This window comes from Theobroma cacao, chromosome 4 (genome assembly GCF_000208745.1).
Source record: "Theobroma cacao cultivar B97-61/B2 chromosome 4, Criollo_cocoa_genome_V2, whole genome shotgun sequence".
Taxonomy (NCBI): domain Eukaryota; kingdom Viridiplantae; phylum Streptophyta; class Magnoliopsida; order Malvales; family Malvaceae; genus Theobroma; species Theobroma cacao.
The window spans coordinates 864,328-880,831 of NC_030853.1; the positions used below are offsets into that span (position 1 = coordinate 864,328).

Consider the following 16,504-nt stretch of genomic DNA (forward strand, 5'->3'; position numbering starts at 1 on the left):
TAATTTTTTAAACATCTAAATTTAAAAATTTCGGTTTGAATTGAATAAGTTTAAATCGTTTTAATTTTTTCTAATCGAATCAAACTCAATCAAATCGAGTACATTTTCGAATTTAAGTCAATTTTACTAACTCGACAAGCAACTTTCCATTATTGAGCATTATTGGAACTTAGCACCGTTCATTATCAAAGGTTTAAAAATTCTAGGATAATTTTATTTTCTCCTGGTTTAAATGGTGGTCGCTTATTTTGAAATTTAGGCCTTCCTGTGGGCTTTTCTTTATCCGGCTATTTTGACTTTTGATAACTTTCCTTGAACTAATTTCTGATTTGCTAACTGATTTTCTTGCTTCAGTACCAAAAAGAAAAAAGTCAAAGAAAAAGGAAAAGAATGCTTGTGATATGATCTTAACTTGTCTTGTCTGAATCTGTGACACATAAAAGTTGCTTTTGGCCACCATTTCCCTAAGCTGATGAAACCTATTCAGCCTACGCATTTGCTGCTTGAAATTTTGTTCCCTAACCCAATAGGTCTGCTTGGTCCCCTTTTCTCTCAATCCAAATTAATTAAAGAAATTTGGTTCATTTCTACAGATTCACTGCATAATTCTAAAGCTCATTAATCATTAATTGCTTTTAATTGATAGTGTGTTTTCCCCTTAGGGAAAACTTGTTTGAATTTTGTTGCACCATTTTTTTTTTATCAATTTGCTAAATCTTTGAAAATCATCACCCTACATGGTAATCTTTCTCAAACTTAATCTTCAGAACTGAACAGAACTACTAATCAGAACCCTAGAAAATTTTTTGCTACGCTTTCTCAGCAACTAAATAGACGGCTAAGTAAAAACAAAAAGAAGACATACCTCTGGTAACTGGTCGTTGGACAGTAAAATAGAAATGAAAGTCTTCTTGGCAGACACGTCCACGTAAATCAGAGAAATGAAAAGACACTCTGAAAGCCAAGGAATGAATCTACTTCACTGACTTTGCCTGTGGACGCCACTGAGCAGCAGGGCCTTTTGGATTCGATTGGAGATCGCAGTTCTTTCGAACCATCCTCGATACAGCTTCCAAGGTCTGCTAGCCGCTTGCTGTTCTTCACCATTGAAATATCAAAGGTCAGCATTTTAATAGATGATATACCAGCGTTGGTGCTTGAAACTTTGGGAGAAACTGCTGATTTTCCATTTGCTCCACTGGAACTTCCATGGAATACATTGTTTTTCGCCTTTGTGCCGGCTTTGGTCTCACACACGTCTATGTTGACTTCCCCAGGTTCCAGCTCTGAAATGACCATTGCATCCCTGACAACATTGCTGGAATTCGAATCATTTGATGTTCTTGAAGTAGCATTGCAAAACCCTCGCTGATTCACTGCGAAGTATTCATCTGTCCGAAAGAAAGAATCGGACTCAATGGGATTTAGCGTATTGAGCACAGGAAAATTCCTGGATTTTTTCCGTATGTGATCAAATATTGTTTCTTCAGTCAACGTTTTGAACGAGAGGACTTCAGGTTCAGATGGAAGATCACCTTGAATGATAGAAGTAACATTTAACACCATACCAGAAGCAAACAATGATGATTTTACGAACAATGCTTTGGTCAAATGTGTACCTGACTCATCCGTGAGATCAATGGTAACTGAGCTCCCAGAATTTATATGATACTTTCTGGTCATGTAGCTGTTGATACCATGGACGTTCTGTTCTGGCTCTCTGGATTCTGGAGAAGGATCGAGCACAATATGTTGATGAGTTTTGCTTCTCTCCATTTCTTCCGGGGGCTGGTCGCGAGAGCGCTTGCTTGTCAGAATTAAGCCACCAGATGTTGGGGGATAGGCACTGTTTGATGGAGTCAACAGAGGGAAGCTCTTGGCTTTTTCACGTATATGGTCAAATATTGTATGCCCAATGGTGATTTCGCAATCGTCTTTTTCAGTTTCAGCAGCAGGCTCTCCTGCAGCCATTGGAGGTAGAAATGGTGGGTGAAAAGGCAAAAAGATACCAGGACATCTAATGAAAAGCATAGCATTATGCCATAAGGTATACCTTCTCCCAATTCTTCATCCAAGAGGTTGAAACTGGGCCTGCAATTGAAAAGAATTAATATCAGATATATGATATAAAGACAAACCCCTTCAAGCCCCAATGGATCAAAACTAAAATGGGCTATTTGAAATCCAGATGAATCCTCTGTTTCTCACATTAAAGAGCTTTCCCTTTTAGATTCAATTGAATCAGGAGGTTCTTGAGCCAAAGTTTGATTTGTGGCTGCATTGTCATCTTCCACAACATAAACTTCCTCAGGTGGAGCAAAAAACTGAGGCTGCTCCTTTGCACGTTTATTATTCGCATATGAATTGCTCTCGTTAACCAGCAGAAGTTTTTCATGGAGATCAACGCCAACTGCATGAATAATACAGCAAAATGAGTCATAACTCTGGAATTTATGCCCAGTGTGTATAAAAGTTGTAGAAATTAGACAAGCAGAAGCTTAACTGTGTTCTTCAAATATAAGATCAGCCTTTACAGTCATCTTTCCCAGGGGGTTTGCCACGAGGATAGTCGTGCTATAGGGGCTGCAAGGATGAACAACCACCTCTGCCTCAAAAGGCAAGATAAGGAAAACAAGTGGCTAACCAAATATTCTGAACCAAGCAGATGATGGTTGAGCAACTAAAGACCTAGCAAATTGAGCTAATTCATTCATGAAGTCGATCAAGTACCAATGCCATTGGTTCTGTCATTTTGAAATGCCATAATTGCAAATTACATAAAAATGATTGCAACAAAACGTTCTTATAAGGGCACTTATTTCCTTCCTCATCCATTCTAAACCTATAAATCTGTTTCATATGGCAAAAGCCTGTTTCAACACATTATCGGGCTGATCTTTACAACATAAGGAGTCTGAGAAGAAGTTTGCATACCTTAAAAAGTCATCCATTCTGCTGAAGCCAAGTAAGATGGAGTTAGAAAGTAATATAAGGAAGAAAGAAGCAGAGATAGGATCTAGAATTAAGCACTATATCAAGTGTCACTGTTTCGGATAACCAATTCCATACAGGAGAATAAAAAGTGTTCCAGTCTTATTTTACTAAAATATTTGAGTAAATAACAAATCTGTTTGACGGAAAAACATTGGTATAATGGTCCAATAGATGGTATACAAACATTGAATATAAACAAATGTTAACTGCACCTTATCTTCTCATGAAAAAGGATCAGGTTTTCTTCTTCTGAAGCAACAATCTGTAAGAGAAAATGTTTAGTACAACATTTATATTCCATTGACGCTAATCACGAAGGTATGAAGAAACATTCCGGATAACATACCATATCAGCATAGTGTCGCTTAGTTGATTGGACACCTTGTGATAACCTCGTCAATGTTACTGCTAACTTGGACTTTCCTTGCCTCTGGCATTCACTCTCCTCAATCTTAATGTCAACTTTAGGTGGCAATGACGTTAGAGACTCCTTGATATGATTTCCAAAAGGATATTTTCGCCCAGTAACCAACTCTATCCTCCTTGGATCAGCTTCAGCTAGTGTCTCAAATGATTTAATTCCCATTGAATGCAGTGCCTGAACAAAGCATTAGTGGAGGGAGTATAATGAGATAAAATTGAACCAACCAAGTATTTAGAAACAATAAATCTAATTACATCAATCAAACAAATTCTCATCAAAGAAAACCTTCGCTGTCACCATTCCAATGCCAGGTAATTGTTTCAGCAAGTAAGGACTGTCATCCCAGAGTTTTTGATATAATGACTTTGCTAGAAGCGACGAGTTGAGGGCTCCTTTATAGTTCTTTTTGTATATAAAATACTCTTTCATACACTTAGCAATCCTACACCCATTTGAGCATATTGAATTTGCATCCTAAAGCAAACACAGCAATTCATTATTTCATCAGTTCAACTTTAAGAGTAATTCTTCTAGAAAAAGTTTTAACCATAATCAAAGTACGAAAATAACTGAAGTCATGATACCTGGGTCATAGATAAATCATGAACCAAAGGATCCCCGGTTAAGCAGTCATTTGCCAACACAAATATCTTCTCTTCTCTTGTTTGAATGCGCTTTTTCCGTTTCCCTTTATCACCACTGACATGAAACCGGAGGCGGCCATCTTTATCGGCATTTATGTCATTCAAAAGTTTCTTCTCACTGCGTCTGAGCTGTATCCCTTCATTTTTCAGCAAATTACTGCATCAATCTTACAGTTCCTTTAGAAGAACAAGTACAAACAATAACTATTACTAGATGGGTATGCATACAAGCAATCTCCACAGCACAGGATATAATCTGTAGTACATCTTCTAAACTATAGCTAGGTTGAGCTTGCATAATGTGTTTCATGGTGTTAAATTTCAGATAGTACTTTGTCATCAATCTACCTGGCTCTAAAAACAATGAAAACAGGAGGGTAGGAATTAGTGATATGTTTATACTTAAGGAAAGCTAAGAGATATTAATTAACAATTTCAGCATACCTTGTGGCTTCAATACGAAACCATCTTCATCAGTCTGAATCATTTGGTGGTATGATAGCTCATTAACATTTTTAACACAAATCTCTGACATTAGAGGGCATTGATGAGCAATGTGATGTCAGAAAAAAAAAAAACTCGATAAATCAACAGGGAAAGAAGTACACCTTGCATATGCTTCTCTATTCGATCTCTTGGAATCCCTTTTCTAACTGCATAATTCTCAGGATTCTGATTGTGCATTCAAAGTGTCAGAATGCAATCAAAAGAAGGCATTTTATATCCTTCAAAAAATGGCCATATACATGCCTTTTTCATTCTCACATATAAGTATGAGCACTTCATCCACTCAATTGCCTTTGTGATATCAGAGATGGTCAGTTGAACTATTTCTGCAGTTAAGTGTTCTGTCAGACATGAGAGCAACCTACATTGGTAACAAAAATGTGAAGCACACAATTAGAAGATATGCGTAACTTTCATAGAATGCATGAGTCATGAAAAACTCGAGAATAACAACTCTATTATGGCTTTTAGAAGTTGTGAACATACTGTGATTCTACCATTTCACATCCATTCAAGAGATTCTCATATAAATGGACCTGAGATCATGCATGATATCATAAAAGACAAAATTAGCAAGAATCAAGTAGGCTAAATTAGTGGCCGTAAAAGAAATATGCTAGGGAAGAGGAACAAAGGACAGTGTTAGATTACTGTTTCTCTTCTAGTCATGATTACCACCATCCCCGTCTCATCAAATGGTGGCCGACCTGCTCTCCCACACATCTGGAGAACAAGCAACTAATTTAATTATATACATATGCATGTAAATTGAGAAATATGGACATGAAATGCAGATACGACCAGATACATTCTTCTTTCTCTCTTCAGTCAAGCGACAGTGAATATGGACAATTTTGAATGACCATCCACAAAACATGTCTACTTATTTATAACAGCTCATGCCTTCCACATACAATGGGGATAGAGATGAGCAGCTCCATGTAGAAGTACTAGTTTTCTCAAAAAACATAAATGTTCCAAAAATTCAAGTAATTTATATCTTTAAAGGTAGAGGAATACAGAAATTCTAGTGATTTATATCTTTGAAAGGGACTGGAAACTACTGAAGAAACATATAGTGGCACACCTGTAGTACCATTGACCGATCATATTCCATGTAAAGACCTTTTTCCTTGTTGCTGAATAAATTGAAGTTTTGAAGCATTAGATACAATAGATGCTCTTTCCTTCGTATAAGAGAAAACGATAAAGATAATAAGTAGTTGACTTCAGAAAAACAGTTTGGCATACAAATGTTGTGTTGACTTAATTACAACTGTATGAGCTGGTAGGTTGATTCCATGGGCAAGAGTATTTGTGGTGCACAGAACTTGGACATCACCACTAAGAAAAAGACTTTCAATGAGATTACGATCCTTAAGACTAAGCCCACCATTATGATAACCAACTGCAAACATAGTATCTCACATTAACTTGACATATAATTTCCAATAATGAGTGTCATATCAGAATAAATTCACCCTATACCTCCATAAAGAATATAAGATTGCATTTGTTTGTCACTGCATGACAGGGAAGCCTCTCTTAGCCTTTCCTGTTGTTCATGACTTCTAATAAATGGATTTGAATAACCTAAGGTCATTACTGTCTGGGAGAGGCGTTGTGCTGCTTCTTGTGCTCCTTTTCTAGTTGAGCAAAAAACTAGAGCAGATTTTCCCCTTGAAAATTGCATTAGAATATCTGCAATTAGTTCCGACCAAAAATGGTATTTATGCTCTTTTATCATATATAATTATTTCAGCATATAAAACGGAAACAGTTAAAAAAGCATTCAATAAGACATTAGTCCAGAAGTTGAATCTTACCAAAAATATAGTTTTGGAGGCGCTGGATGATGACAAATAGAAACAATCACTAATATTAGATGAATTTGAACTTGTTAACTAAATATTTACGTTCTGTTATTTGCCCTTTCAATATATAAAATTCTTACAATAAAGAAAGTGTAAGACTTAATAATCCAGACACAATTACTTGCCTTTTCGAATAGGAAGTCATTTTTGGCAGCGGCATACCCTGCAAGAAAGGTGTTTGCTTTGGTCAAAGAAATGCACTTGAGGGAGACAACTTTGAAAAGATAATTTTGAGAATGGAACATCTAAAATGAAAAGGCATACCAAAAACTTTAGTGGTCAACTTTACAGGCCTCATTTCTTCTCCAAACCTGTTAATACATTAGAAAGTTGAAGGACATAAAATTCAACTGCAACTAAGAGAAGAAAGTACAGCCATCACATCATAGCATAAATTACCTTTTGATTCCTTGGACAGGGACCTCAAGCCATTCAGCTGTGCTTGTTATTATGCAGTGTGTATGTGATTACAGTTCAATCACTATCCATCTTTTGAAAGTAAAAGTTAAAATAAAATTGGATTAACTCTCTAGTAAATATGAGAGGAAAATTTACCAAGGTCCTCAATATTTGGAATAGTGGCTGACACAGCTAAAAACCGAACAGATGCCAGAGGACTTGATTTCATTTCCGGGTTGCGAGCAAGCATTTTTATTCTGCTAACTATTGCCTCCAAAGCTGCCCCACGCAGATCATTCAGTAGGTGAACTTCATCAATAAGCAGAAGTGCTATATCACTGAAGAAGCTCAAGCCTCCATCCTTTATGCGGTACCGGGTAACAGCATCAAATTTCTATATAAAAGAAAATGAAAAACATTCAGTCATGTAATCATGCAGTGCAACATGTATATTAAAGGAATTTGCATAATTGCAAATCTAGATTAGTGCATGTGACTAAATTCGTGGCTATGTTTATCGTTTGGTATGACATGTATATGTACTCACCTCAGGAGTCGTTACAATAATATCCGCTTCTTGAATATTCCTTATGCTATAAGATTCGTTATCACCTGTCAACTCCAGGCAATTTATCCCCAGTGAACCAAACTTCTGATTCCAATCACGCAGCTTCTCTTGTACTAAAGCTTTAGATGGGGCTATGTAGATCTTTAGACCAAATCCAAACTAGAAATAATAAGCAATACAAAATCCAAACTAGAAATAAGAAGCAATGACAAAGTGCTCCTATATAGAAACATTCAATATGCTTCTAGCCTAACATTAATATATCATGCATTGGGCAGAAAAGCATGAGAAAAAGGCGCTTGTCTGCATTTACTAAAGTAATAATTCAAGTGTCTTCAAACTTAATACTGGCATGAGTGCTCAAGACTTACTGTTTTTAGTGTTCCCTTTATATGGACAAACCTTCCATCCCCAGTGATAAACCTTGACAGAAGCCTCAAAATGCAGAGCTCAAAGAGCACAGTTTTCCCACTTCCAGTAGGAGCTGAAATAACCATGTTTACATCGGAGAGGAAACAAACAGGGAAGCATTCACTCTGCAGTGAATTAAAGTACCTGCGAGCATAACAAATGCAAATAAAAAGTACCACCATATGGAATTATGGATTTGTTTCAGAAAAAAATGATAAAATTTCTATTTAATTATAATTATAAACACTTTATATAATCAGAATGAAGCTAAAATCCATAATATGTTACTGACAAACGCCTAATTTCCATGTCAACTTGAAAAATCTCAAGTTAAAGTATATTTACCTGAAACTAAAAATTGAACGGAAAAGTGCTGGCAAATCGAACACGGATTTCAGTGAACATGAATCCATGATCAAACTCTCTTATTAACAATCTGAGGCAAACAAAAATGAAAATAAATAAATACCAGCTAATATAAATGCCATTCTTGTGAATCTTCATATAAATTGTCAAGATTAAGCATATTTTTCAAATGGAAAGGGACAAAACAGTAAATATCATGCAAAGCTCCTGGAACCGAGACTCTAATTATTGGAATAATATCGAGATTAAATGCACTTCGATAATACAGTTCAATGAACAAGAAAAATATTACACTAAATTCAAACAATTTGTAGCTTTATTTTTTTGTTGGATTCAGATTTCAAATCAAACAAATAGCAACAAGATATTCAAATATATCTTTCATGAGACGATAATAACAGCTTATGATAGAAAATTAAACTGGAAAGAATTTATATAAAAATGCTTCAAATTCTGTAGTATTTTAACGAAGCTAAGATGATTCCTTCACAAATGCCGCAAATTTACAAAGAAATTTCTATATATAATGAACTGCTAAAGATCTCCGAATTTAAAACTCAAATCTCTCGAAATCTCGATTGAAAAACATAGATACTCATTAAACACTCTAATTCTTCATTTTTTTCACAGAAACTAGTGAAAATAAGCTCAAATTATCGTAAAACTTCCAGAGAAATGAGTTTCGAAAGATCTCTTAGTTTAATTCTTAAACCTCTCGAAATGTCAGTTAAAAAACGCTAAGAAGAAAGCGGATAGTCGTTAAATATTTTAATTCTTCATTTTATATTCAAATCTCAATAAAATACGAAAAACAATGCAAATCATAGAGCAAATTATTGTAAAACCTCTAGAGAAGAAGAACCGCTGAAGAGCAATAAAAAAAATGCAAAGTAGAAAACAAAGACTCGCTAAAGTCTATAATTCTTTGTACATAGTTTGATCGATTGAACTGTAATTTTCGTTTCAAATCCAAATCACCCAGAACAATCTCTATTGCCGCTCGATCGTGAAATCTCCGAGCTATGAAGAATTAGCTAGTTCTTGCAACTGATGAATATGATGAGCGAATTCGAGATGAATTTTCTTTGGTTGCAAGGACTAGCTAACTTTATTTTTAACACAAAAATCTGTATAAATTTCAATTGTGATTACTAAAAAATCGTATGATTCTTTGAATCACTAGATCGATTCACCTGAAAGCTGAGATTCATAGCCTTTGCAGCTTTTTCAGAGAAAGTGAACGGAGAAAAGAAGATAGAAATGAGTTCGCTTGGATATTTATAATTGGAAAAGGTCCGTTTTGGCGGGAGTCCAATCTACATGCCGCCTGCTTTTAAGCTGTGTTTACCGACTTTTTTTATTCAACTTAATTTGTATTTTTTAAATAAAAAAAATTTCTCTTTTAATAAAACATATTAAGTAATGTACAACCTCTATAAATTAATAATCTTAATTAAATAATAATTTTTATTGATCTCAACTTGAGATTAATGTGATAAATTAGTAATTCGTTAAATTTATAAAATAATACATTAAAAAAACATACATAAATTGCTAAAAAGATTCGAGAACACCTATTTTGTAAAATGTTTATCGGTGCATATATAATATGAGATGCACATGGCATATCATTCCATGCCAACTAATCATCAGCACATTTTGTTGGTGACCAGAACGAAGTTGTTAATGAAGTCATAGTATAAAATCTATATGCTAAAATCGTTATGGATGCTTTAGGACTAGAGTTTTAGTTCAATAATGAGACTTGAAAGGAACTGGTCTTTCCTAAAAGTCCAAGTCCGAACGTTGTAATCTTTTTTTCGTTGTTAAATAAAGCCAATTCAATTTTGTGTGTCGGATGCGATAAGCACACAAAATTGTCAACTATGTCCCAATTACTGAATGTGAAGTTAGAGTTTAATATGAGTGAGGCATACTTTAATTGTCCAATGCATCTAGTGAAGGAGATGTTGCCATCAAATAAATTATTATCGAAAAACTTTTATAAAATGAAGACACGCATGAAAGAACTTGGACTTGGCTATTAGAAAATTCATGCATATAAGAATAATTGCATGTTATTTTATAATGAATATTTCGAGTTGTCTTACTGTCCATGTTATGGTCATCCTCAATATAAACCGAATAAATCACGGGGGAAAGGCAAAAAAATTTTCTTTATAAGATTTTGCGACACTTTCCACTAACACTAGGATTGCGGAGGCTATATATGTCAAGTCAAACTACAAAACATATGACATGGCATGCCACACACCAATCTAATGATGAAGTGCTAAGGGATCCTGTTAATAGAGAGGTTTGGCAACATTTTAATTGCACCCATTAGTTTTTTACCTTTAAGCCTCGCAATGTTACATTCGATTTATATTCAAATGGTTTTAGTTCATTCGGGCCAACAACAAAACCGTATTCTGTTTGGCCAGTAATGCTCATCATCTATAACTTACTTCTATGGATGTGCGTAATGTAATTTGACATCTTTCTTAATATGGTCATCCTTGGGAAGAAAAGTCCAGCACATAACATTGATGTGTTTCTCTGACCTCCAATAGATGAGTTAAAAGTTCTTTAAGACGAAGGGGTGGTCACGTACGAGGCCTTTACTCGCCAAAATTTTTTTCTACAAATAGCACTTTTGTGGACCACTAATGACTTCCCTGCATATGATATATTCTCCAAATGAGCACTCATGGACATTTATCATGTCCATATTGCATGGAACATGGAATAAGTTTCTTCTTAGAGTAAGGGAAGAAGCCTTGTTTTTTTTATTGTCATCGGCATTTTTACTAAAGGATCATCCTTTTAGTCACCAAAGAGATAAATTTAAAAAATGTGTTGAACGAGACCCTCCAATTCCTCGATGATCTTGGAATGATTGGAGTCAATTTTAAATATTGCGAGTGAGACAAAAGTGGGAGACCAGAAGCTACCGGGTTTCAGTCAAACCAATAATTGAGTTAAGAAAAATATATTTTGGGAGTTACCGTATTGGCAGACATATCTTATTTGTCACAACTTGGATGTGATGCATATTGAATGTAACTATTTGACAATATATTCAACACGATGATGGATGTTCTGAAAAAGATAAAAGACAATATCAAGGCTTTTCGTGATTTAGAGGTGTGTTATAGGTAGTTGGAATTGCACTTAATTGCAAATAATGGTAAACTTCTTAAACTGAAAGCCTCATACACTTTGACTAAAAAGCAACGAAAAGTTGTGTGAGTTTTGGGTGAAACAATTACAATTACCAAATGGTTTGACCTTTAACATAGCAAAGTGTGTGAATGAGTAAGAATGCAAATTTTATGGGATGAAAAGTCATGATTGTCACGTTTTCTTACAATGTTTGCTCTCAATTGCCTTGCATGATATAGTTCCTCACACTATCTGGAATGCAGTTGTTGAGATCTCACATTTCTTTCGTGATTTATGTTGAGCATAACAATGCATGGGAAGAAAATATTGTGAAAACCATTTACAAATTAAAAAAGATTTTTCCCTCAATTTTTTTAACTCAATGGATCATTTGCTAATCCACTTGCCATACGAAGGTAAGGTTGGAGGATTGGTCTATTATCGATGGATGTATCCGTTCAAAAGGAATTATGAGCCACACATGTAATTAAAGTTTTCTATCAATTTGACAATTGGAATCTAAAAACAAATGTTGATTTTTAGGTTTTTACATCATCTAAAAAAAGGGTGAAAAATCGAGCATCCATGGAAAGATCCATTTGTGAAGTATATATCATTGACGAAATATCATCGTTTTGTTCGATATAGCTTAACCTTGCAATCCCAACAAGAGTGAACTTGGTCCCACGAAATGACCACAGCGAAGAAGTTGATGCAACCGGTTGTCTATCAATTTTCACTTATCCTTGTCAACCTTTAGAATAATTCGAGAAACGTCAATACTTAGAGAAGGATGAGTTCTACGTTGCCGAACTATATGTACTAATGAATTGCGATGAGATATTACTGTACATTGAGTAAGTATAAGTTTAACCAATAATTTAGAAAATTGTGAATAGAGAATGGTAGTAATTCATGATTTATGTTCTTTCTATCTCTAGGATGTTCGATGATATGGTTAAAAGATAACAGTACGGTATTTCTGAGAAGGAATTGGAAAAAGTTCATGATGCATTATTTCGTCATTGGTTTTAAAGAATATGTAAGTTATCTTTTATAAGTCTATTTGATTTTTTTAACTTAATACTTCAAATAATTGAAAGCCATGTAACTTTTCGCAAGTCACCCAACATGCGAGTCAAATTGATTCTTGTGTTGTTGACATGTCTTACAGTATTAGTCGTATGGCAAGGTGTTTCAAAGGTTATTACATCAATGGATACAAGTTTCACACATTGGATTATGGTCACAATCGTAAAACGATGAACAATGATGTCGGTATCAAGGAAAATTGTTATAATGATTACAATCGTGACTTTTATGGATTGTTGGTCGATATCATTGAGTTGGAATACTTTGGTGTCAACAACCTAGTCATATTGTTCAAATTCCATTGGTTTGATATTGACAAAGGTCTTCGAGTAGATATTGTTCATGAGTTGGTCAAAATTAGACACAACTCAATTCTAGCTAGCAATGAGCCTTTTGTTTTAGCCGAACAAGGAACTCAAGTGTTCTACACTCCATATCCATTAAACAAAAGATATCGACATGATTGGTGGGCAATGTTCAAAATAAAGGCTCAAAGTCGATTTCCCATTACGTATAATGAGCAAAGTGATAAAAAAACGAGCACCTGAGTATTTGGCTCATTGGTTGATGCATCATTTTCTCGTTTAAAGAGCAAAGTTCGAATCTCCTTCCCCCAATAAAAAAAATGATGGAAAAATGATCAACCTTAACGAAGTGGTGTATTAAGAAAATGGAGTTTCCTTCAATTCACAATTTGATCATACGTCGATTGACCTTGACAATAATACAATTCTTGTTAGTGGTGAATATGAAGAGCTTAATATGTTTGTGGATGTTGAACATAATGAAGAAGATGATGAAGCAAAAGGAGAATATGACGAGATAGAGGAAAAATCAAACGAAGAAAATGAAAATGATATCGATGATGATGAAGATAAGAACGAAGAAAATGAGTTTGCTTTTTCAGATGATGATTGCTTAATGTTTTTTGTTTTGTAAAAAAAAATGTATGAATGTATTCTTTGCACTTTGACATTAAAACTATATGAAGCTCATTCATTATATTTATCATGTCATATATTTATTTATTCATAGTTAAATTAATGTTTATATGCATATTACTTTTTTTATAGTTATATTAATAGTTGTACATTTTCTTTTCTTATTGGACAAACATGGTTAAGTTGAAGAAGAAGATGAAGGAAGGCTATCAATGATAGGCCAATAGCACTGGCCTTTCGACTAGTCGACTTCCTATGTCGCATCTTCTACAGCATCCTCCCCCCAAACCACGGAGTCTCACTCCGAAGCAGATACTCAAGTACAGCCAAAGGTACCAATGTCGAGTTTGACTACTCCTGTGATACCCCGTATCCCCGTATAGTAGTCAACATAACCGTATCGATAAAACGAATAGCTAATTGATGTGGATTTAAGTGTCAAAGAGCAGTGGTGGGTAAAAGGAATATTCTAGAGTAAAATATTTCGCACGCGAAAAAATAATAATTAAACAATAATTAAATAATAATATTTTTATTGAGGATGAATTAGTGAGATAAAAAGTGGTTCGAAAGTGAATCAGGGCATAATAAGACATTTTGAGTTCCAAGGAGATAAGAGGAAAATCTTGAAATAAAATAATATTAAAATATTAATATTTTATTTGATGTCGAAATTAGTTATGAAGGAGGAGTATATGGTCAATCTAAGTGGGGGAGAAGAAGAATGAGAGAATTTTGGAGAAAAACGACGTTAGTGGGGCTCACGTGTCTTTATTAAATAAAGCTAGCGATGGTAAGTATATATTTAAATATTATGGTGATACCGCATTGAAGTGTAAACTTTATATTTTGTTTGCACACATGTAAAGGAAGAAAAATAGAATGAAATTGGAATTGAAAGATTGTTCAGAGGACTAACTATAAAAATGGAGAAACTTGGAGGGCAAAACGATAATTTTTCCATGAACTTCGTCAAAGCTTCCAAAAGAAGCTTTGACTCTTTTCTTCCTTATCCATGGTTGATCCTTATCTTTTCCAAAAGACATTTTCTTCTCCATCTTCTTCCTCCCACGCCATTTTCCTTTCTTCATCATAAAAATCAAGTTTTTTTCTTCTTTCTTACTTTTCCATTCTCCTACCCCTTTATTCACCCAACCCACAACTTTCAACCTCATTTTTCATCCCAACTAAACCTTAAGAGAGAGAAAGGAAGAAAGAAGAAAGGAAAAAGGAAGAGAAAAGCTCGGAGAAGGCTCGGCCTTAAAAGAGAAAAGAGAAAACCAAGAGGTTTTCCTCCCCACCCACACACCATTGTTGAGGATTTCAAGGTAAGGAAGGTAGAAATTGATGTTTTGTTTGAAAGCATGTAGTTTGAACCAATTATGATGTGAGGTTTTGTTTGTGGTAGCAATGATCAATAAAGATCCAAGGAACTCGAGGCATGCATGTGAAAGAATCTTAAAATGCGTGGTGATTTTGAGCTAGATTAAGTGGTGGTAAGCGTTTTAACCTCTAAATCACAAGTAGAAAGGAAAAATGAGATACGTATTGATTGTTATGCTTGTGGCAGCATGTAAAAGTAAATTGTGGTGCATGTGGATTTAGAAAATGCTTGATGGAAGTAAATTTATAGTTGCTGCCATATGCTAGATTATTGGTGTGGAAATTATGGTTGAACTTGATAAATATCCTTAGAAAAGATTAACATATGTGCTGGAGTCATAAATAAGTTACCGGTATTTATAATCTAAAGAATTACGCAAGCAAAGGATAAAGGTAACTTTGGTAAAAATGTGTCAAGATATAAGTTAGTTGAATAAAGATTCACAATTGAATGCAAAAAAGAAGTAGAAATGATATACATTAAAGATATTGAATTTGAATTGTTGCTAGAAAGTACAAAAATAAAGATAATATACTGTGGTGGTGTGCCGGTGGAAATAATGAGCGATCGAAAATTGGAAATAGTTAGATATACCTCCGAATTAATAACGATATAGTACCTCGCTATCGTAAGGTGAGTGAACTTGCATTTAAAAGGTTTTGAACAAACGCATATGTGTTGAATGAAATGCTAGAATATCCTTGGTTGACTCTTTTCAAATTTATGCACGGGAACAAGCTTTTCACAAGTGATACTTCTACGTTTTTAAACGTATAATGTGACGAATTACGTATTTGAAATATTATGTTGAATTGCCAATTGATTTGTGGCATGTGATGCATTGTTATGCAAAGATTCTTGTTACATGTTGTTATGTGTGTTATGCATTTAAATGTAATGTTGAATGATAATTATAATCATGCGTGTGCGGTGTGAGAGTGCACATGACAGTGCCGATAGCGTGTGGTGTGGGAGAGCACACGCCGATGATATATGCCATGTGCAGTGTGGGAGAGCATATGATGATGATAAATGCCATGTGTGGTGTGGGAGTGCACATGAGGATGTTAGCTATGTGCGGTGTGGGAGTGCACATGAGCTGAGTTGAGGTTGGCGGGTGTAGGTGTGGAGCCATGGTGACTAATGTGGGGATGACCTTGGTTTATGTTTGAATTATCTATATATTTATATATACATAATGTATACGTGAATTTTTACACGCATGTGCACCTATCTTGTAAAGTAAAGATTTTTAGAAAATGTAATGTGATTGAATTGTATATTGAAAGTTGATATTCTTAAATGTTTTCAAAATAAGTTGAAAAACAGTATGCCATCTAGTTTTGTTTATGATATACAAATTGCATGGTTTCAATACAAGTGCATCGTGTTTTCTAAAAAATCTTTCGTATCATTTGCTTATTCCCTTCTTATGTTCACTCACTGAGTTTAGACTCATTCTTTTCAACTTCATGTTTTAGTTTTCAGGATCGAAGATAGTTGGATCCTAGGTCGAGGTGCTCCCTCCTATTCATCTTTCGGTAGGTTCACTACAACTCTCAATGATAGCACCCATGCCCAGAGTCACTCTGCTGGTTGTCAAGGGTCGGTTGTATGTTTATATGTGATGGTTTAATGTAAATTGTGAGATTTGTTGTGAACTTTGTATGTACTTGATTTTCACGATTTAAATTTGAAGAGATTGTTATTAGAAATCACGAGTCTTAAATCTTAA

The 16,504-nt window shown here is 34.7% G+C and overlaps 1 protein-coding gene and 1 long non-coding RNA gene across 2 annotated transcripts; one reads left to right on the forward strand and one right to left on the reverse strand.

Moving 5' to 3' along the window:
• LOC18600805 (DExH-box ATP-dependent RNA helicase DExH17) lies at positions 724–8,234 on the reverse strand. Its single transcript, XM_018118632.1, has 27 exons — positions 8,167–8,234; positions 7,782–7,965; positions 7,390–7,551; positions 6,999–7,236; positions 6,843–6,879; positions 6,708–6,754; positions 6,569–6,606; positions 6,396–6,417; positions 6,058–6,270; positions 5,821–5,977; positions 5,657–5,708; positions 5,221–5,292; positions 5,056–5,105; positions 4,813–4,930; positions 4,671–4,734; positions 4,507–4,590; positions 4,291–4,416; positions 4,003–4,199; positions 3,704–3,892; positions 3,341–3,592; positions 3,207–3,256; positions 2,935–2,952; positions 2,504–2,583; positions 2,209–2,410; positions 2,054–2,091; positions 1,620–1,961; positions 724–1,535 (listed from the first exon to the last, which is right to left on the reverse strand). The coding sequence occupies exons 1-27, from the start codon at positions 8,232–8,234 to the stop codon at positions 934–936; spliced, it is 3,702 nt and encodes a 1,233-aa protein (XP_017974121.1). The 3' UTR covers positions 724–933.
• LOC108661507 lies at positions 14,498–16,470 on the forward strand. Its single transcript, XR_001927311.1, has 3 exons — positions 14,498–14,713; positions 14,794–14,881; positions 16,251–16,470. It is a non-coding gene; the product is annotated as an uncharacterized LOC108661507 (long non-coding RNA).

What these genes read in the sequence shown, in the direction of transcription:
- LOC18600805 (XM_018118632.1), bottom strand. Translation starts at nt 8,234, where the DNA reads ATGGATTCATGTTCACTGAAATCCGTGTTCGATTTGCCAGCACTTTTC. An exon ending in ATTAAGTCAACACAACATTT is followed by an intron (nt 5,709 to 5,820) that starts GTATGCCAAACT and finishes CAATTTATTCAG; the next exon opens with CAACAAGGAAAAAGGTCTTT. An exon ending in ATCGGTCAATGGTACTACAG is followed by an intron (nt 5,293 to 5,656) that starts GTGTGCCACTAT and finishes CTTGTTCTCCAG; the next exon opens with ATGTGTGGGAGAGCAGGTCG.